The sequence below is a fragment of the Pteropus alecto genome, unplaced genomic scaffold (assembly GCF_000325575.1).
Source record: "Pteropus alecto unplaced genomic scaffold, ASM32557v1 scaffold5, whole genome shotgun sequence".
Lineage (NCBI taxonomy): Eukaryota > Metazoa > Chordata > Mammalia > Chiroptera > Pteropodidae > Pteropus > Pteropus alecto.
The window spans coordinates 32,845,819-32,860,574 of record NW_006441953.1 but is presented as its reverse complement, the minus strand read 5'-3'; the positions used below and the strand labels follow the sequence as shown (position 1 = coordinate 32,860,574).

Below are 14,756 nucleotides of genomic sequence, written 5' to 3'. Positions count from 1 at the left end.
GGCGGGGCCTGCGCCGGGGCGGGGGTGGAGCCCGCACACACGTGAGCATGCTCTGGACGCGAAGGCGATGGCGACATAAGGCGGCGGGAGTGGCCTCTGGGCCGGGAAACCCTGTGGCTCAGGCTGGAGCGAAGGGCTGGGCCCTGCCCGCAGCCTGGGCTCGGAGCCCCCATCTTCCGACACCAGGGTCCCTATTGCACGGGCAGTCCCCGTCCTGCCTGTGAGCTGCTTGGTGACCTTGGGCAAGTCCCTGGCTCTTAAAAATTTAAGAGTATACTATAGAGCATCACCAGCACAATATAAGAAACAAATACAGGTTATAAGGGCTGCGAAGGAAAAACTGAACCTGCCATTATTTATTCTAAACATGGTTTTCTACAAAGACCAAGAAAAGATATGGTCAACATACAACAAATCTGTTACGATGTCAGCAAGGGAGCAGGACACATGAATATACAACAGTGACGATGCTTTTCACATGCAACACACAGAACATGGAACGTTTAGAAAGTACCAGGCTAACGATCAGGTTCCTATGAGGTTTTATGAGACCTTTATGGGGAAGGCGACAAAGCGTTACAGAAGGCGGTTCAAGAACTTACGAGTGACACGGAGACCCACATCCATGGACTGGGAGACGGTACCGCAGAGAGGGCCTTTCCCCCCCAGTAACCCAGATGTCTCCTCTCGCCCTTCTCCTCACGCCCCAGCTGCGTCTGTTTCTCACTCTCGAATTTTCAGAGTTCTTTATAACAAAAACACGTCCTATGTCGGATATGTGGTTCGCAAGGATTCCTCCGAGTCCGCAGTTTGTCTTTTCAACCTCTTAACAGAGTCTTTCACAGAGCAAATGCTGGAAACTCACAAGTTCTGCCTTTTCCCTAAGAACACAGCGAATGCGCTGACACCGTCTCACCGGGAAACCCCCTTCAAAATTGCATTCAGGGCCACTGGGCGGCCTGCCACCTGCCCCTTGCGTGTCTCGGTGTTCACGGGGGTAGGGGAGACAGCATACACTGAACTGGTTCCAGGAGCCCTCCCGAGGCAGAGGCAACCCCGCCCTGGGCCTCGACGTGGCAGCTGGGAGCCTGTCCCCGACAGCCCCGTGCCTGGTTGCCAGCGGTCGTCAGTCCTGCCGAAAACCATCCCTGCCCTGCCCATTATTAATGCAAGTGCAGGGCTTTGTCAACACGTCCAGGGAGGCCCTCTGCAACCAAACAGCTGCCGTCACCGAGCACTGGGAAGCGTGTGGCATGCACCTTCTCCTTAGAGCCAGCCTGCGAGGTGGACACGATGCAGATGTGGACATGAGGGCTCCATCTCACAGCGGGGACTAGATGGCAGGTCTGTGCTCCTCACTGAACACAAAGTGCCCCTGAGGCGCCGGGCCAGGAGGCGCCCTCTGGGGCACCTACGCAGTTGGTGTCCGTGTTGGAACGCCAGTCACCGAGCCCCTAGTGGCAATATCTGGAGCCTTCCCTTCCTACACACCTACACTAAGGAAGTATTTTTCCAGAAAATTTTACATGCCTCTTTGAAGTGTGAGTCTCACAGTGGCTTAGGTGAAATTAAAACATAAGTAAATACACTCCTCAAGATGCGTAAACATAAAATATGTAACCTGACGATCAAAAGGCCCACTCCTCCTCAACCCTCTCCCCCCACACACACACACGGAGCCAGCTAACACGTTCGTTTGCAAGGCACTTGCAGTTTGTCAAGTACAGTAACATGACCTTACCCAACAGTCCTTTCAAATTTGCCTACATGGGGGGGAAAAAAACGCTGTACACCCTACCTTAATCAGAAGAGCCACTCGCACGGGTCCAGAGTGCAGGCTTCCGGTCCAGGCGGAGGCTGCTGACTCACCTGGGAGGCCCCATCTCGTCTTCCCACCAAAGGGACAGAGGAATCAGCAACTCGATGGCCGAGTTGCTGAGAAGAGCACCTGGAGGACAGAATCCCGATGGACCGGCAAGAAACGAGAATGGCTTCGTGATACATGAAAAAATAAGTCGGAGAATGCAGGATGACAACCCTGATAAGCTGGCCATGTCCATCTAGACACGGGAAGATAGGAAAATGAACCACCAACGGGAGCGAGATAGCCATCAGCCTGGGATCGTGAAGAATTAATCATGCCGGACAAACTTAATTTAGTTCTGACACTGCCTGGTTCGATGTACAAGTCGAGAATAAAGCAACCCGCCCCAGCCTGCTGGTTATTTGGAACGCTCATGGAGAATACTAGATTATGTCAGCATTAAAGGCAAGCACCAGAGCCTGGAGACTTTCTCCGTGCTTAAGAGAATTCTAAGAACCTAAATGTCAAGCAAACGCTAGTAGCCAGGGTAGATTCTTCTAGGAGCTGAGTCAGATGTCATGCCCATCTCAGGGCCTCCCCGCTGCCCTCAGAGGACAGCCAGGTCCCCCCAGGCGGCACCCCAACCCGACCTCATCTCTCACTCACTCCCGCCCCGCCTCCTGCTGGCCTCCTCTGCCACAAGTCAGTCACCGGCCTGCCCAGGCCTCCAATCTCACCCGCTGCAGCATCAGCCTGAAGCCCGGTCTCATCACCGAGATCGGCTCTCCTGGTGTGGCTTCCTCTCAGCCCGGAGACCTCTAGACTAAAGGGACGACTTGTCTGCCCTGTGTCCCAGGCCTGCCACTCACACACCCAGCAGACTGGGGTAACTGTTATAGACACTCCTGCGCAGAGCGGGAAGGACACAGGAGTCGCTGGCCATGGCGGTTCCTTGACGAGGCCTCGGTCTCGCTCCATGGGACACCTTCCACGCCCTGGCTCTGCCTGTGGGCTCCTGGCCCCACGCCCGTCTCCCACTTTGCCATGAAAGGGGCCCAAATCTGCAGCTCAGTAGTTTCTCGGCCCGTGGAATCTCAAGGGTCCAAGGGCCTTTCATGTCTACTGCCTGTGCCTTTCGACCCAAACTGGCAGTGTTTTTGCCAATATAATTCTTTTGAAAGTGTTTTGAGTGTCTTGTGAATCTTATTAGGGTTCATGAGACAAGAGCCACGTGCACAGGTGTCAATCAAGCCTTCTGACCCAGGCTTCTGCTGAGATGAGCTCTGGAGTTTCTCAGGAGCCCTGCTGTTTGGTGGCGTGCTCGTTCCCAGGGCCCTAGCAAGCCACGTCGGCATGGCCCAGCTCCTGACCCCACCTCCCTCCGACCAGACCAGCTCTGCCCGGGGGCCCTCTGCGCAGCAGCCTCATCCGCCATCCGGAAAGGCGGAGAAGCCGAGCCCGCCGGGTGCTGCTCCTTGCCGCTGGAAATCCTGCATCAGCTTCTCTCGACTGACACCCTTCAGAGTAAGCAGTGGGGAGCCAGCAGTCCCTTAGGTGCTGCCTAGAAACCTGACCAGAGTCACCCAGCGCATGTCACACCCCCACCACACTGCACGCTGCGGTGCTGCTAAGCTGGCCGGACCCAGCAAGGACGCCCACTGCTCCAGTCCCTGAAACCCCAGGGCCCACCCGCCCTCACCGCCATCTCCAGGGACCCTCAGGGTCCACCACCCCACGTTCCTCACAATGCCTCGAAGTCCCTCCACACCGGCCTGCGGTCCTCCCACGTCTGAGGATTCTGGCGGCAGCCCACACCCCCACCCAGACTGTCCCTGTGAAAACACCACAGAAGAGACATGTCGCCACCACCTGGCACTGCCCACGCCCTCTGCCCTCTACTGTCCCTGAACCTCACAGCGTATCTATGGCCTCCCGTCCCCATTACGGCCTGAGTGCAGACCTGAGCATCCTGTCTTCTGCATGTTCCCAGCGTCTGCTGGACTATGCCTGACACAAAGTATGGGATCAACACATGTGTTAAATGAACAGGGACAGCCTTCCGCCCTTCTGAAACCCCTAACAAAGCTGCCGGAGCCTGTCGCTTGCTTGAGGCAAGCTCGGCGCTTCCTGGGGTGTCTGTGAGCTGGTGGCAGCAGCCAGGGTCCGAGCAGTGGCTGGAAGACGTGCCATGGGCAGTGCAGCCCACCAAGGACCCAAGTCCAACGCCCGCTCAGCTCTTGGGTAGACCGCACCGCCCTGATGTCACCCCAGCTGCCCAGCAGCACCGCGCCCAGGGCCCTGGCTTCCTTGGTGCACGAGAGACGTCTGCCGGACACGCACGTCCCTCGAGCAGGAGGCCTGGGGTCTGAGGGAAGCGCACACCGAGAGTGTGACTGGGCCCCAGCTCCCGCCATAAGACAGGGTCGTCCTCAGCAGGCGCAGTGAGGTTAACGAGACCGGGCAGGACACTGCCGCCACCCCGTGCGTCCTCCCGTCCTCCCGCGTGCCCGAGGCGGACAGGCGCTCACCTGGGTCTTCCGCACGCAGGTGCCGCCCTGGCGGTATTCCATACAAAAGCATTAGAAACTTAACAGTCTTAACAAGAAGCTTACAATTGAATATTTGAACAGAAAACCTGTATACATTACACATTATCATTTACAGCACTTTTACATGGTGAATTAACTGTGTAAAAAACGTCCCTTCCAAACCCCTCTGCAGCCCAGACCGCCAGGCACGCCTGGGACAAGACCTGCCCGTGCTACTGACAAGGACCAGGCTAAGACCGTAATTTACATGAAATCCATGAATTCAACAGCTCCATCTAATATCCGACTATTCAGTGCTCTATGCGAGGGGAAAAGCCACTTCGATGCATTGACAGAAGGCCAAAAATTAAGTTTCCGTAAAGCTATTAGAGGCCTGATTCCAAGAACACGTAGATGCCAGTAAAGAAAGCTGCAGCCAGGCTGGTCCTGTGAACATACGGTCAAAGCCATACCAGCTGCGTGACGAGTGGCAACCCACCGTCAAAAACGTCACGGGAACAGGCCATGTGCGCTTGGCGGTCGGCTTGGAGTTTGTTGCAACATAGCTCTAAGTTCAATTTTCACTGCACTTAGTTCCATTTACTATTTAAAACATGCAAAATACACTCACTATACATAAAATTGTTTCTTGAGAAAATAAGGCAAGAATAACAATTCACCATGAGATAACAAACTATTAACAGAAACCACCCCGTTACAAATGCATGAGCACACCCGGCTGGCCCTCCACCTGCCCGGTAGTGACAACGTGCTCAGTGGCCTCACGCAGTACAGTTAGCTCATGGCCGAGAAGTCCTTCAAGGGTTCAGTTAAACAAGCTTCCAAGTCGAACTCGTCCTCTGCTTGGCAGTCCACGTGTCTGACTTTGGTGGGTGTGCCAGAGAACATATCCTGGAAAACAGAAGCAGGAGTCAGGGCTGGCTGCTCAGACGAACGGGACTTGCCGCCGGTGGCAGCACAAGGCCGCCGCCCCCACCGAGGGAGTGTGTGCCTGGCCCTCTGCCCGCGGCACTACAGGCCTGAGACTGCGATCACCAGCTAAGGCCTGGGGACACTGGAACACGTTGTCAGTGAACCCAAAGCAGTCAGCGATTAAGACCCGTGGAAACGTCGCCAAACTCTAGTTTAGCCGGATATGTCAAATGACTACCCCCGCCTCCCAGATTAGAGGCCAAGGGACCCTTGAAGGCCTCTGAGCTGCAGCCACCCTGCTCGGATGGGAGCCGCCGCGTGGCCTGGTGAGTGCTGTCACCGTGAGACATGTGAGGCAGAATGCCACTGAATCGCTGACAGATTTGCCTCAACTCCAGCCACAGGTGCAGTGCGGGAGGGCGGCCCCTCCCCAAGCCCACCCCTGAAACTTCTGGGAACCACAGTGGGAGGGACCCAAAGGGACAGGCTGAGCCATTCACAGGGCACTGCACAGACCCACGCACACTTTCCCAAGCAGAGACAGAGTGCTTAAAAGCTGGACAGAACTGGACGGTGGCTGTCAGAACAGGAAGTGACAGTTTAACAAGTCTTTGAATCGTTTTAATGAAGAGGTTTTGCCTTTTCCATTAAAAATGTTTAACTGAAGGGTCATATATTCAAACGCTAGAGTTTACAATTTAGGGCGTTTAAACTAGTTGGAGCCCAATGGTTATACCAACTAAAACCAAAGTTTTAAGTGACTATTAAAAAAATTTGTTTTTACAGTGGCGAAGCCTGGCTGCCAGCACCTGAATCGCCTCACTCCACCCCACTGTCACGGTCTTTCCCGAGGCGCTACCTGGGTCTGACTCGTAAGGAGCGTGTGACAGCGACATCCTCCCCCCCAACGGCGAGGAACGCCCTGCTTCACTAGCCTGAACCCTGAGAAAGGTCAAAGTCAGGGGGGAGGCCAGAAAACTATTCTAGGTTAAAAAGAATTTAAGACACCTGGCGATTTAAACGCTCAGTCCTTGATTAAATTCCGGACCAAAACAGAGAAGAGTCACCAGGGCAGCGGGAACCCGAGCGAGGACGCTTGCTGGCCGTGCGGCCCCCGCGCCGCGGCTCCCGAGCACGCGACCAGCTGTGGTTACGCCAACGTTCAGCCGCGAAGCCCCACCCCCTGCCGCCGGCCTGGGCGGCTGGGGACACCAGCAGTCAGTCGCCCGGGTGTCCTCGTCCTCAGTACCTATCCTGGCCCGGCTCTTCCCTCCGTACACCCAGCCACGTCTGAGCCACCTGCCCTTGGAAGACCCCAGGAACCCGCCAGAACCCCGGCCTCTCGCCCTCGCGGGCCGGCTCCCCACACGCACCTCCACCTGACTGGGGGCTGCATGTGGCACATTCACAATGTTTCTTGAGCCGGGACACGGGGTACTCTTAACCCAAACCAAGGATGCCACGTGAGGCCTTCCTGAGCATGCTCCTAGTCCTGCCTCCGTGTGAACGTCACACGGCTGGGGCCGTCCTGGCGTGAAACACCCTGGTTTTATTCACCCCAACAATTTCCCTGCATCGTCCGTCTTCAGAATCAACCTGTGGCAGCCGTCCCTGTGACACAAACACGATTTTGCCTTTCCTCCACCGTCAGACATTTGTGTGACCTCTAACCTGTCGCAGACCGTCAGTCACAGACAGTGCACGGTTGCAGGTGGCCCTCAAAACTGGGGCGCAGGCGCGGTGCGGGGCGGGCTTACAGGGCGTGAACCTGTCACAGACGTCTGTGTTCTAGTGTCCAATCTTTCGTTTACACTTAATACGCTGCACATTTCCACATACAGACACTGGGGAGGTCCCCTTCATGGGAAGGAGGGGCCCGCTCCGTCGTGGGCGGCGGGCGCGCACTCGCTCGCACCTGACCGGTAGCCACGAACTAAAGGTGAGGCGCTTCTGCGCATCGCTTTGCTTCCCCACCTTTGACGCCCCGCGCGCCCACTTCCACGCCTGAGCCACGGCTTTTGCCGTTTCCCCTTTCCCTAAGAGCTGGATCTCTGAAGGCGGGGGGTCCCCTCCCACACGCTCGCGGCGTGCAGCCGGGGCCCGGCGCACCCCGGGCATGGTCCGCGGCTCCACTGGGGCACGAACCCAGGACCTTCCGTGTGTAAGGCAGACGTGCTCATGGCTGCACGACGGAGCCGCCCCCTGCACATTGCTTTTAACCTTTGAATTTCTTTCCTGGAAAACGTGATTTTTTTAAAATTGGCAAGTGCGGGAAGCCCCTTGGCTGACAGCACCGCTTTGCTTGCTGTACCCACCGGCACATGGCTCCGGCGCCCACAGAGCCGGAGCCGCACGGAAAGGCCTTCGCTTCCGAATGGAAACGGTTGGACCGAACCGCAAACCTGCTGAGGCCGCTGCCCAGGCATCTGTCACGGCCGGCATTTGACGGCACCAAGACAGGGGTGAGGAGCCCCTTCCTCGGAAGCATCGAAACCCAACTGCAGCGGAGAGCAGCTCATCAGGCGGCACGGACTGCCCGCAGGTAGCCGCCACCACCACGCTGGGGGCGACGCCGGGGGGGCACTTACGAGGTTTTCCTGGGAGCTGCTCTGGGACCCGGAGCTGCTCTCTGCGGCCTCGGTCTCCATCTCCCCGAGGTCCACGGGGTGTCTGCAAGAGCAAACAAGCGTGTCAGGCACCGCCCCTCACAGCCAGCAGACACACGAGGCAGACTGTTCCCTAACAACACACACCCCCAACAGGTCGCTGCCAGCGAGGACGCTGACAAGTCTCCTCCGCCCCCGGTGGACCCGACAGCGCTCAGGGACTCCCATGCGCCAGTCGACCTGGGGGAAAGCTGGCAGAACCCCCGGGCTGGGGGCCCACCGCGCTCTGCCAGTTCTCGGCCCGGAGCAACGACCCAGGCCCACGGGCCACCTGAAGAGAAGGGTCGACACCGAGCCCCATCCTGATGAGACGGACACTGTGAGCTGCCGCCACACAGCCCCGCTCCTTCCCATTTTGTCCTCGTAAAGAGATTAGGACAACAGAGTCAACTAGAAAGAAATCGGTAGGACAACTGCAAGGCCAAATTTGTAAAGCCACGTTAAGATCATTCCAAACGTGACGGTTTCTAATAAATTTTCCCAGCACGAAGCAAACGTGCCAAAGAGGTAAATGTGTCTGGGGCGGGGGGGGGGGCTCAGGCTGAGAAGGGCCGAGGAGAGGAACTGGACGGCGGGAGGCCACGGCCCCCCGACCACGTGGCAAGTCGGCCCGCGGCCTCGCCCACCAGGCACAAGTTCAAGAGCCAACGGGGAAAGACGAAAGCCTTCTTCAGCTTAAAAAAAGGCCTTTTATTTTCACAATTCAAAATAAATGACTCGACAAATTTTTGGAATGTTTATCTTAAAAGTAAGTAAAACCCCACGTAGTTTCAGGTTTACTCAGCTCCGTTCTTTCTAGCTACGAAGGTAACTTCGGTCCAGGAAGCACGCTCCTCCCTCCGGCCACCCCCAGCGCCCCCCGCCCAGCTCCGCACACTCGCGCTCAGAGAGCGGACGTGCAGCCACGTCAGGCGGCTGCTCTGTTCTCCCCCTGGAACTTCGGGGGGGCTTCACATCATGATGACCCGCCTGCCACACAAGGGACACAGAGAGTTCAGACATACATTTCTTGGAAATCACATCCTTCTTCAGCTGGAGGATCCCAAAAATGCAGAGCCACCTTCCAGAGTTTGATCTGCTGGTCCCACGACCGTCGGCTGTACTTCTTGAATTTGTTGGGGGTCTTGGGATGAATGCCAGGTTGTCGAAGGTGTCTGCAGGAGAGGGACATTACCCTAGCACACACCACGCACGTCTGCACAGCCTGAAGGTCAAGTGCTCTGAGATTACCATTCTCTACAAAGCACAGGTCGCCTGACAGTCTGCAGGATGGGCCGTGACGGAGGGGAAGCACGCACGACTCCCTGCTCCTCCGCGGTCTGTGCTGCGGGAAAGTACACCCGCATCTCAGTCCTGCAACGGGACACGCTCCCTAGAGCCCGGTGTCCCCGTGCGGGGGCGGGGGGGCAAGAGCACGCGGCCTGGACCACACGGGGCACTGCACGTTTTTGTCCCCAGTCAGGTCTCTACAATCTACAAGTTAAAACCGCACCCTTCCCCATCGTGTATTTTAATAAACTTCACACACGAAGACGGCTGGGGCCTGGAAAATGAAATGTCGTCCAATATTCTAAACAGTGAAAGTGTTACTTTTTAAATCTTCCTGTCCTCGATTCTTTAGTCACCAAGTCACTCTTATTTCTATAAGTGCCTGAAAGTCACTAATAGTTCATAGTAGGTGACCTATTCCTAGACTCGGGTCTGCCATCTACGCGGTCCTTCCGACCGGACTGTCACTGTGACTGGGTGGGGGCATCCCGAAGGGGCGAGACGACCTCGGGACGGCTTTGATGTAGCGGTCGTAGGCGAGGGTGTTCTTCCCGTAGCTGATCTGCTTCTGCCTCCTCATCAGGACGCCCTCGTCCGTCTCCAGGTCGGCGGGCACTGCAGACGCAGACTCCTTCGAGTCAGAACTGAAGAAACCAAAATCAACAACACAACGAGCCTCGCGGCTAAGATCGCCGTGCGGGGAAACAGACACACAAGACCAAGGGCTTCTGTCCTCTGGGCTCCAAACCCTACCCACCCCGGGCAGGCCGGAACCGTGCTACGGGTGGGGCAGCTGAGTGCACAGCAGACGCACGGTCTGTCAGTGAGCAGTGGACTAATCCGGAAGTGCTAGCGAGACAATCGGCATCGCGTCCACGACTTTTTCCATTAATAAATTACAGGTCTATCCAATTAGAAAAGAAACATTTACGTGGCATTACCTTCCCGATGATGATTTTCTCTCTCTTCCAAAGTCGTTTATGAGGAGTTTTCTTTTATACCTAGGAGCGAAATAAACATTGCTGTTTTTAAAAAGGTAGAAGAGTTAATGCCTGCAGAACTACAAGGTAACACGGGACGCAGAGCCCTCTTCCTGAGCGGGGTGGCACAAATGGAGTGGGGTGAGAGCATGTGGTTTCTCTTATTTTCAACCTCCCTCAGGCGCCTTCTCAATAAGACAAAAGCTACCTGCCGAGAGCGGTGAGGTGCTCGGGGCATCGGGCTGAACCCTGTGTCCCTAACCCTGTGTCCGTGGGCAGCACTGCTCATAATGCAGGTTTCTCTAGGCCAAAGAAAGCTCACAGCCCCAGCTCCAAACCCAGCAGTGAGGTCCGCGCTTAGATATTTACATCCCCACACTCTGTCGCCTTCAAACAAACCTAGGCTAAAATAAAGGGTTATTTCTCATCCCACAATTAGCAGCGAAGGGGCGGTGTGCCTGCCCCGCTCTCTGGGTCGGAGGAGGCTGACCACCAGCCCTGACCGGGGACAACTTCACAAGCCATCGGCTTCCCGTCACCGCAGCGACCAAGACCCGGCTTTGCAAAGGGATGTCCCGGAAAGAAGCGAAGAACCACCTCTGGGAGTTCACACACGTGTCCGGATGCTCGGAACCACTGCGTCTCCTTCCGAAATCTAAAATCCTCGCCCCTGACCCCAAGTTTGCCGTGGCGTCCCGTGCAGTCTCAGACACCGGGAGGTGGGCAACTAATTCATCTCCTGTGTGTCCAGGACACCGGTTATGGAGCACGCTGTGATCACCGGGACTAGTCCCTCAAATCATTTTCTGTAAGATTTCATTTTTTCCAAGACCCCTTGAAAAGAGCAGCCGCAGGTGTAACTAAAACCCGTTCTCAAATTCCCAGACAGCTGGAGTGCAGCGTCCTCCTTGCAGCGGAGCGAGCTGGATTCTCAGCGCTTCCTGGCAGAGTGCGGCAGCCCGCCACCGTCGGCATCCCAGCAGGCCGCACCACCTGGGCGTGACTGAGCAGCTTTCCCTCGGAAAGGGTGTGGTCAGCACAGTGGCCCCAAACAGAGCAGGCCTGTCTGGCAAACGAGGACCATTTCAGAGACGGGCCTGTGGGACAGCTGAGGAACACAGAGGGGTCCACCAGCAGGAGGGCTGAGACGGACAGGGTCTCCCTGCACAGCGCAAGGGCTGCGGACGGTCCCCAGCGAGGGGTGGACACAGGTACAGGGCAGGAGCTGGTCTAAGCCTTGGGGGCAGAAAAGAGAAACCGCACGGATCCGGGCAAAGACCCTAACTTCACAGATGACTGAATTGAGACCGATCTGAGCAGACGGCTCGCGCAGAGCATGGGCCGTGTCTTCCAATCCCGGGCACAGGCTGCACACCCCACACGCCTCCTGAAGCCTCAAAGAAACGAAGTGGCCCCTGGACGAGCACGATCCACCCCGTGTGTGCCATGCCTTTCCAAAGGAGGCAGTGACAAACCCCGTCCAGCATGGCACCAGCGGGTGGCAGGCTGGCCCTGCCTCCTCGCCGACACCCAGGACACTCCGTCATCGGAATGGAGAACCGACAGACTCGGTTCAACATACTTCGACTGACTCTGAGCCCAGCCACCACATTTGAACCCGAGTCCAACCGGCTGGACAGGCCAGGTGGCACACGCCTGAGGCAGCAAGGCCCACAACACCAGGGAGGGTGTCACCCAGGAAGGCAGCACCCGAACCGCGAGTCCAGGGAGAGGCGGCTGATACACACGGCTCTGGGAACAACTGCACGGGGGTCGCGGCCTCCAAGTCAGGGACCCCTCCCTGCGCTCTGGCCATCTCCAGGTGTCACCTGAGCCTGGTGCCAGGTGTGTACTCCCTACGTGAAGAGAGCATGTCCGCGGCTCTGCCGGGAGCGGCACCAAGCGTGCCAGGCGAGAGCAAATCACGGTGGTCAGTGTCGCCCGCAATTCAGCAGGCCGCCCCCGACGTGGGGGAGCCAGCCCCGGCACACATCCTCGGACGCAGTGAGCACCCTCACCCGGAGCGCTTGAGACACGGCAGACCCCGGCAGCCGCAGGCCTGGGGCCAGGCTCGCGTGAACCACCGCCCCAAGCATGCCCCAAACTTGACACGGCGTCACAACAGCAGGGACCCCGTCCCGAGCGGCCCGGACGCCTACCTGGCGATTTCCTTGTTCACGCGGCTCCGCATCTCGTCCTCCTCGACCGCGCTCGCCCAGTCCGCACATCGGGAGCGGGGCTTCGGGCCTTCGGGCGTGGTGAAGCTGCAATCGGGAGAAGGCGCGCTTGGACCCTGGCGCGAGCGCGGTGTCCTCGCACACGGGACCTCGGGAAGTGCGCAGAGGTGGTCTGGAGGGTGCCGGGGGAGTGGGCCCGGGTCGTCCCTGCCCCACAACCTCCTGGCTCAGAGCTTGGGCGGCTCGTTTACAGCCCGACCGGGCTTCGTTCAGGCAGCTTCGCTGTGCACCCGGCGTGAGAGCCTGGCGAGACCACGGGGACAAAGTCTGCTGGGGGGAAAGGCCGATAAAGCCAAGGGCCACCCTCGGCTCCGAGAAACGCGTCTAACACGACCTGCTCTGTTATTTGCAAAACGACGGGCGCTACTTTTTTTCAGGACTTCAAAAGGTTTCAAATACACTGAACGCTAAGCAGAGTGACTGGCGCACCGAAAGGCACCTAACTGACAAGGGCTCCTGTTCGCTCTTAGATGCACGCAAGTCATGACTCAGGACACGTCACGTTGTCATCAAAACTGAGAGTGTAAGGCTGTACGGCGGAGTCCCTGCCGTATCAGGACTTAGGCGACTGGGGCGGGCACCCTCGGGTCGGGTTCAACTTAATCTGGCTCAGCCCCACCTAGAACTCGAGGAGACCTTCAGCCGAGACCAGGCGACGTGACACAAGGCTTGGTGCCAAGGACTCTGGCAGTTAGAATTATTGGTACGTCTGCGCCTCACAGATTAGATGTGCACGAACACTTTTACACTTCCTCAATTCTTCGTCGGCCATCACCGCTGTATCAAAACTAGACAGATGTCAGCTGCGACAGCGAGCAACCTCCCGTTCTCGCTGCGGCCCAGCGGCATGCTGGGAAGGCACGACTGCAATGAAGAACCATTAGTCCCCGTGTCACTATCGTTTCTCCCCAGTTACGCCACCCAGAACTCGGGCTGGATTTCTAAAGTCAGCCTCTGGAGTGTAGAAAGGGATGGCAGGATGTAAAACGAGCCTCCACTCCAGTCACCACAGGGGACTGCGGGGGTGCGCAGAGCGGACGGCAGGTGAAAGGGCCCAGGCCAGGGGCAGGCCCACCGAGGCAGAGGAAGGAGGAGGCCCGTGCGGCCGGTGAGCTAGAGGGTGCCGTGGGAGTGTAAGGCCTTCCAAGCCAACGTCAGGGCTCCCCACTGTCCCTTCGGGTACATGGGAGCCCCCGGGAGGCTTCAGAGCGGGATCTCGATGGCAGGTTTGGTGACCCTCTGCACACCTGCCCCAGGGCTGGCTGCAGCCTGGCTACACTCACACCCTCCTCTAGTCCCAACCCTCAAAAAGTCACACACGTGCGCTAACAGCTCCTATGTCTGCCTAAGGCGAGTGGCCTCCCCTCCAGGCTCTTAGATTACTGTCCCAACCCCATCTTGTTCATCAGAGACACATCTGAGCCTAACCCCGATACATTCTCCATGCCACATCCGTCCCACCCCGTCCTCTTCCCCTTGACAAACGGCCCCACAATCCACCAAGTCACCTGCCCCCCACTCATCAGCAAGTATCCCGAGTCCTGCCTTAAAGAATCCAACCTGAGCCTCGTTTCCTACATCTCTGCTCAACCCTCTCCACCCACCTTCACCTGAACTTGGCAGTGGCCCGCCCACACCGTCCTCTAGTCAGTTCTCAAACAGGCCAAATCGTCCCTACCTGAGGGTCTTGGCACATGGGTCGCCAGAGGGATGACGTCCCATTTAGTCCCAGTCATCACCCAAGGCCTCCCCTGGCCCCAAGCTCTGAACAGCAAAGCGGGCCTTCGCGGCCACCACCCCACCAACCCCCCATTGAATTCCTACTCTGACCTTCTGACCCACCCACGGCAGGGCACAGGAACAACAAAAATAGCAATCCTGGCGCCCTGAGCGCTGCAGCACACCGCCCGGCCTGGGAAACTCAAATAAATATGCAAATGCTGCTGCCCCAGAGGACAGACGCGGAGCCTCAGGATGGAGAGGTCCACCCGGGCTTAATTCCTCACGGTCTGCAGGAAACGGCATGCAAATCTGAACGGTCTGCACCCTGGCAGCCCCTTTGGTGCCTCTGGTTCGACACCTAACGTCAGAACTGCCTCTCACCAGTGCGAACCCGAGTAGCCGCGGCGGCCCTGACACTGTCCTTGGAATATAATGGGGCTCGGTGGCTGATGAGGTCCCTTTTTGTTGACATCTATCCCTGGGGCACCTCGTAGGATCTTCGGTGCCTGGAAGTCATGCGGACCCACAAACACCTTCGCCAGTCGGGCTGGTGAGCCACGGGCGCCGCCCGCGTCCCCTGCCCCGGGGCGGGCGGCCCCGAGCCCGCGCCCCGGGCC

The 14,756-nt window shown here is 57.7% G+C and overlaps 1 protein-coding gene across 1 annotated transcript; it reads right to left on the bottom strand.

The window, feature by feature from the left end:
* Positions 1-4,395: 4,395 nt before the first annotated feature.
* On the bottom strand, positions 4,396-14,197 carry SLBP (stem-loop binding protein). The gene is made up of 6 exons (XM_025051794.1): positions 12,340-14,197; positions 10,142-10,201; positions 9,707-9,844; positions 8,936-9,085; positions 7,854-7,935; positions 4,396-5,244 (listed from the first exon to the last, which is right to left on the bottom strand). The coding sequence occupies exons 1-6, from the start codon at positions 12,369-12,371 to the stop codon at positions 5,128-5,130; spliced, it is 579 nt and encodes a 192-aa protein (XP_024907562.1). The 5' UTR covers positions 12,372-14,197; the 3' UTR covers positions 4,396-5,127.
* Between the last annotated feature and the right edge of the window lie 559 nt (positions 14,198-14,756).

What these genes read in the sequence shown, in the direction of transcription:
- SLBP (XM_025051794.1), bottom strand. Translation starts at nt 12,371, where the DNA reads ATGCGGAGCCGCGTGAACAAGGAAATCGCCAG. An exon ending in AGAAAATCATCATCGGGAAG is followed by an intron (nt 9,845 to 10,141) that starts GTAATGCCACGT and finishes TGGTTTCTTCAG; the next exon opens with TTCTGACTCGAAGGAGTCTG. An exon ending in TACATCAAAGCCGTCCCGAG is followed by an intron (nt 9,086 to 9,706) that starts GTCGTCTCGCCC and finishes CCTCTCCTGCAG; the next exon opens with ACACCTTCGACAACCTGGCA.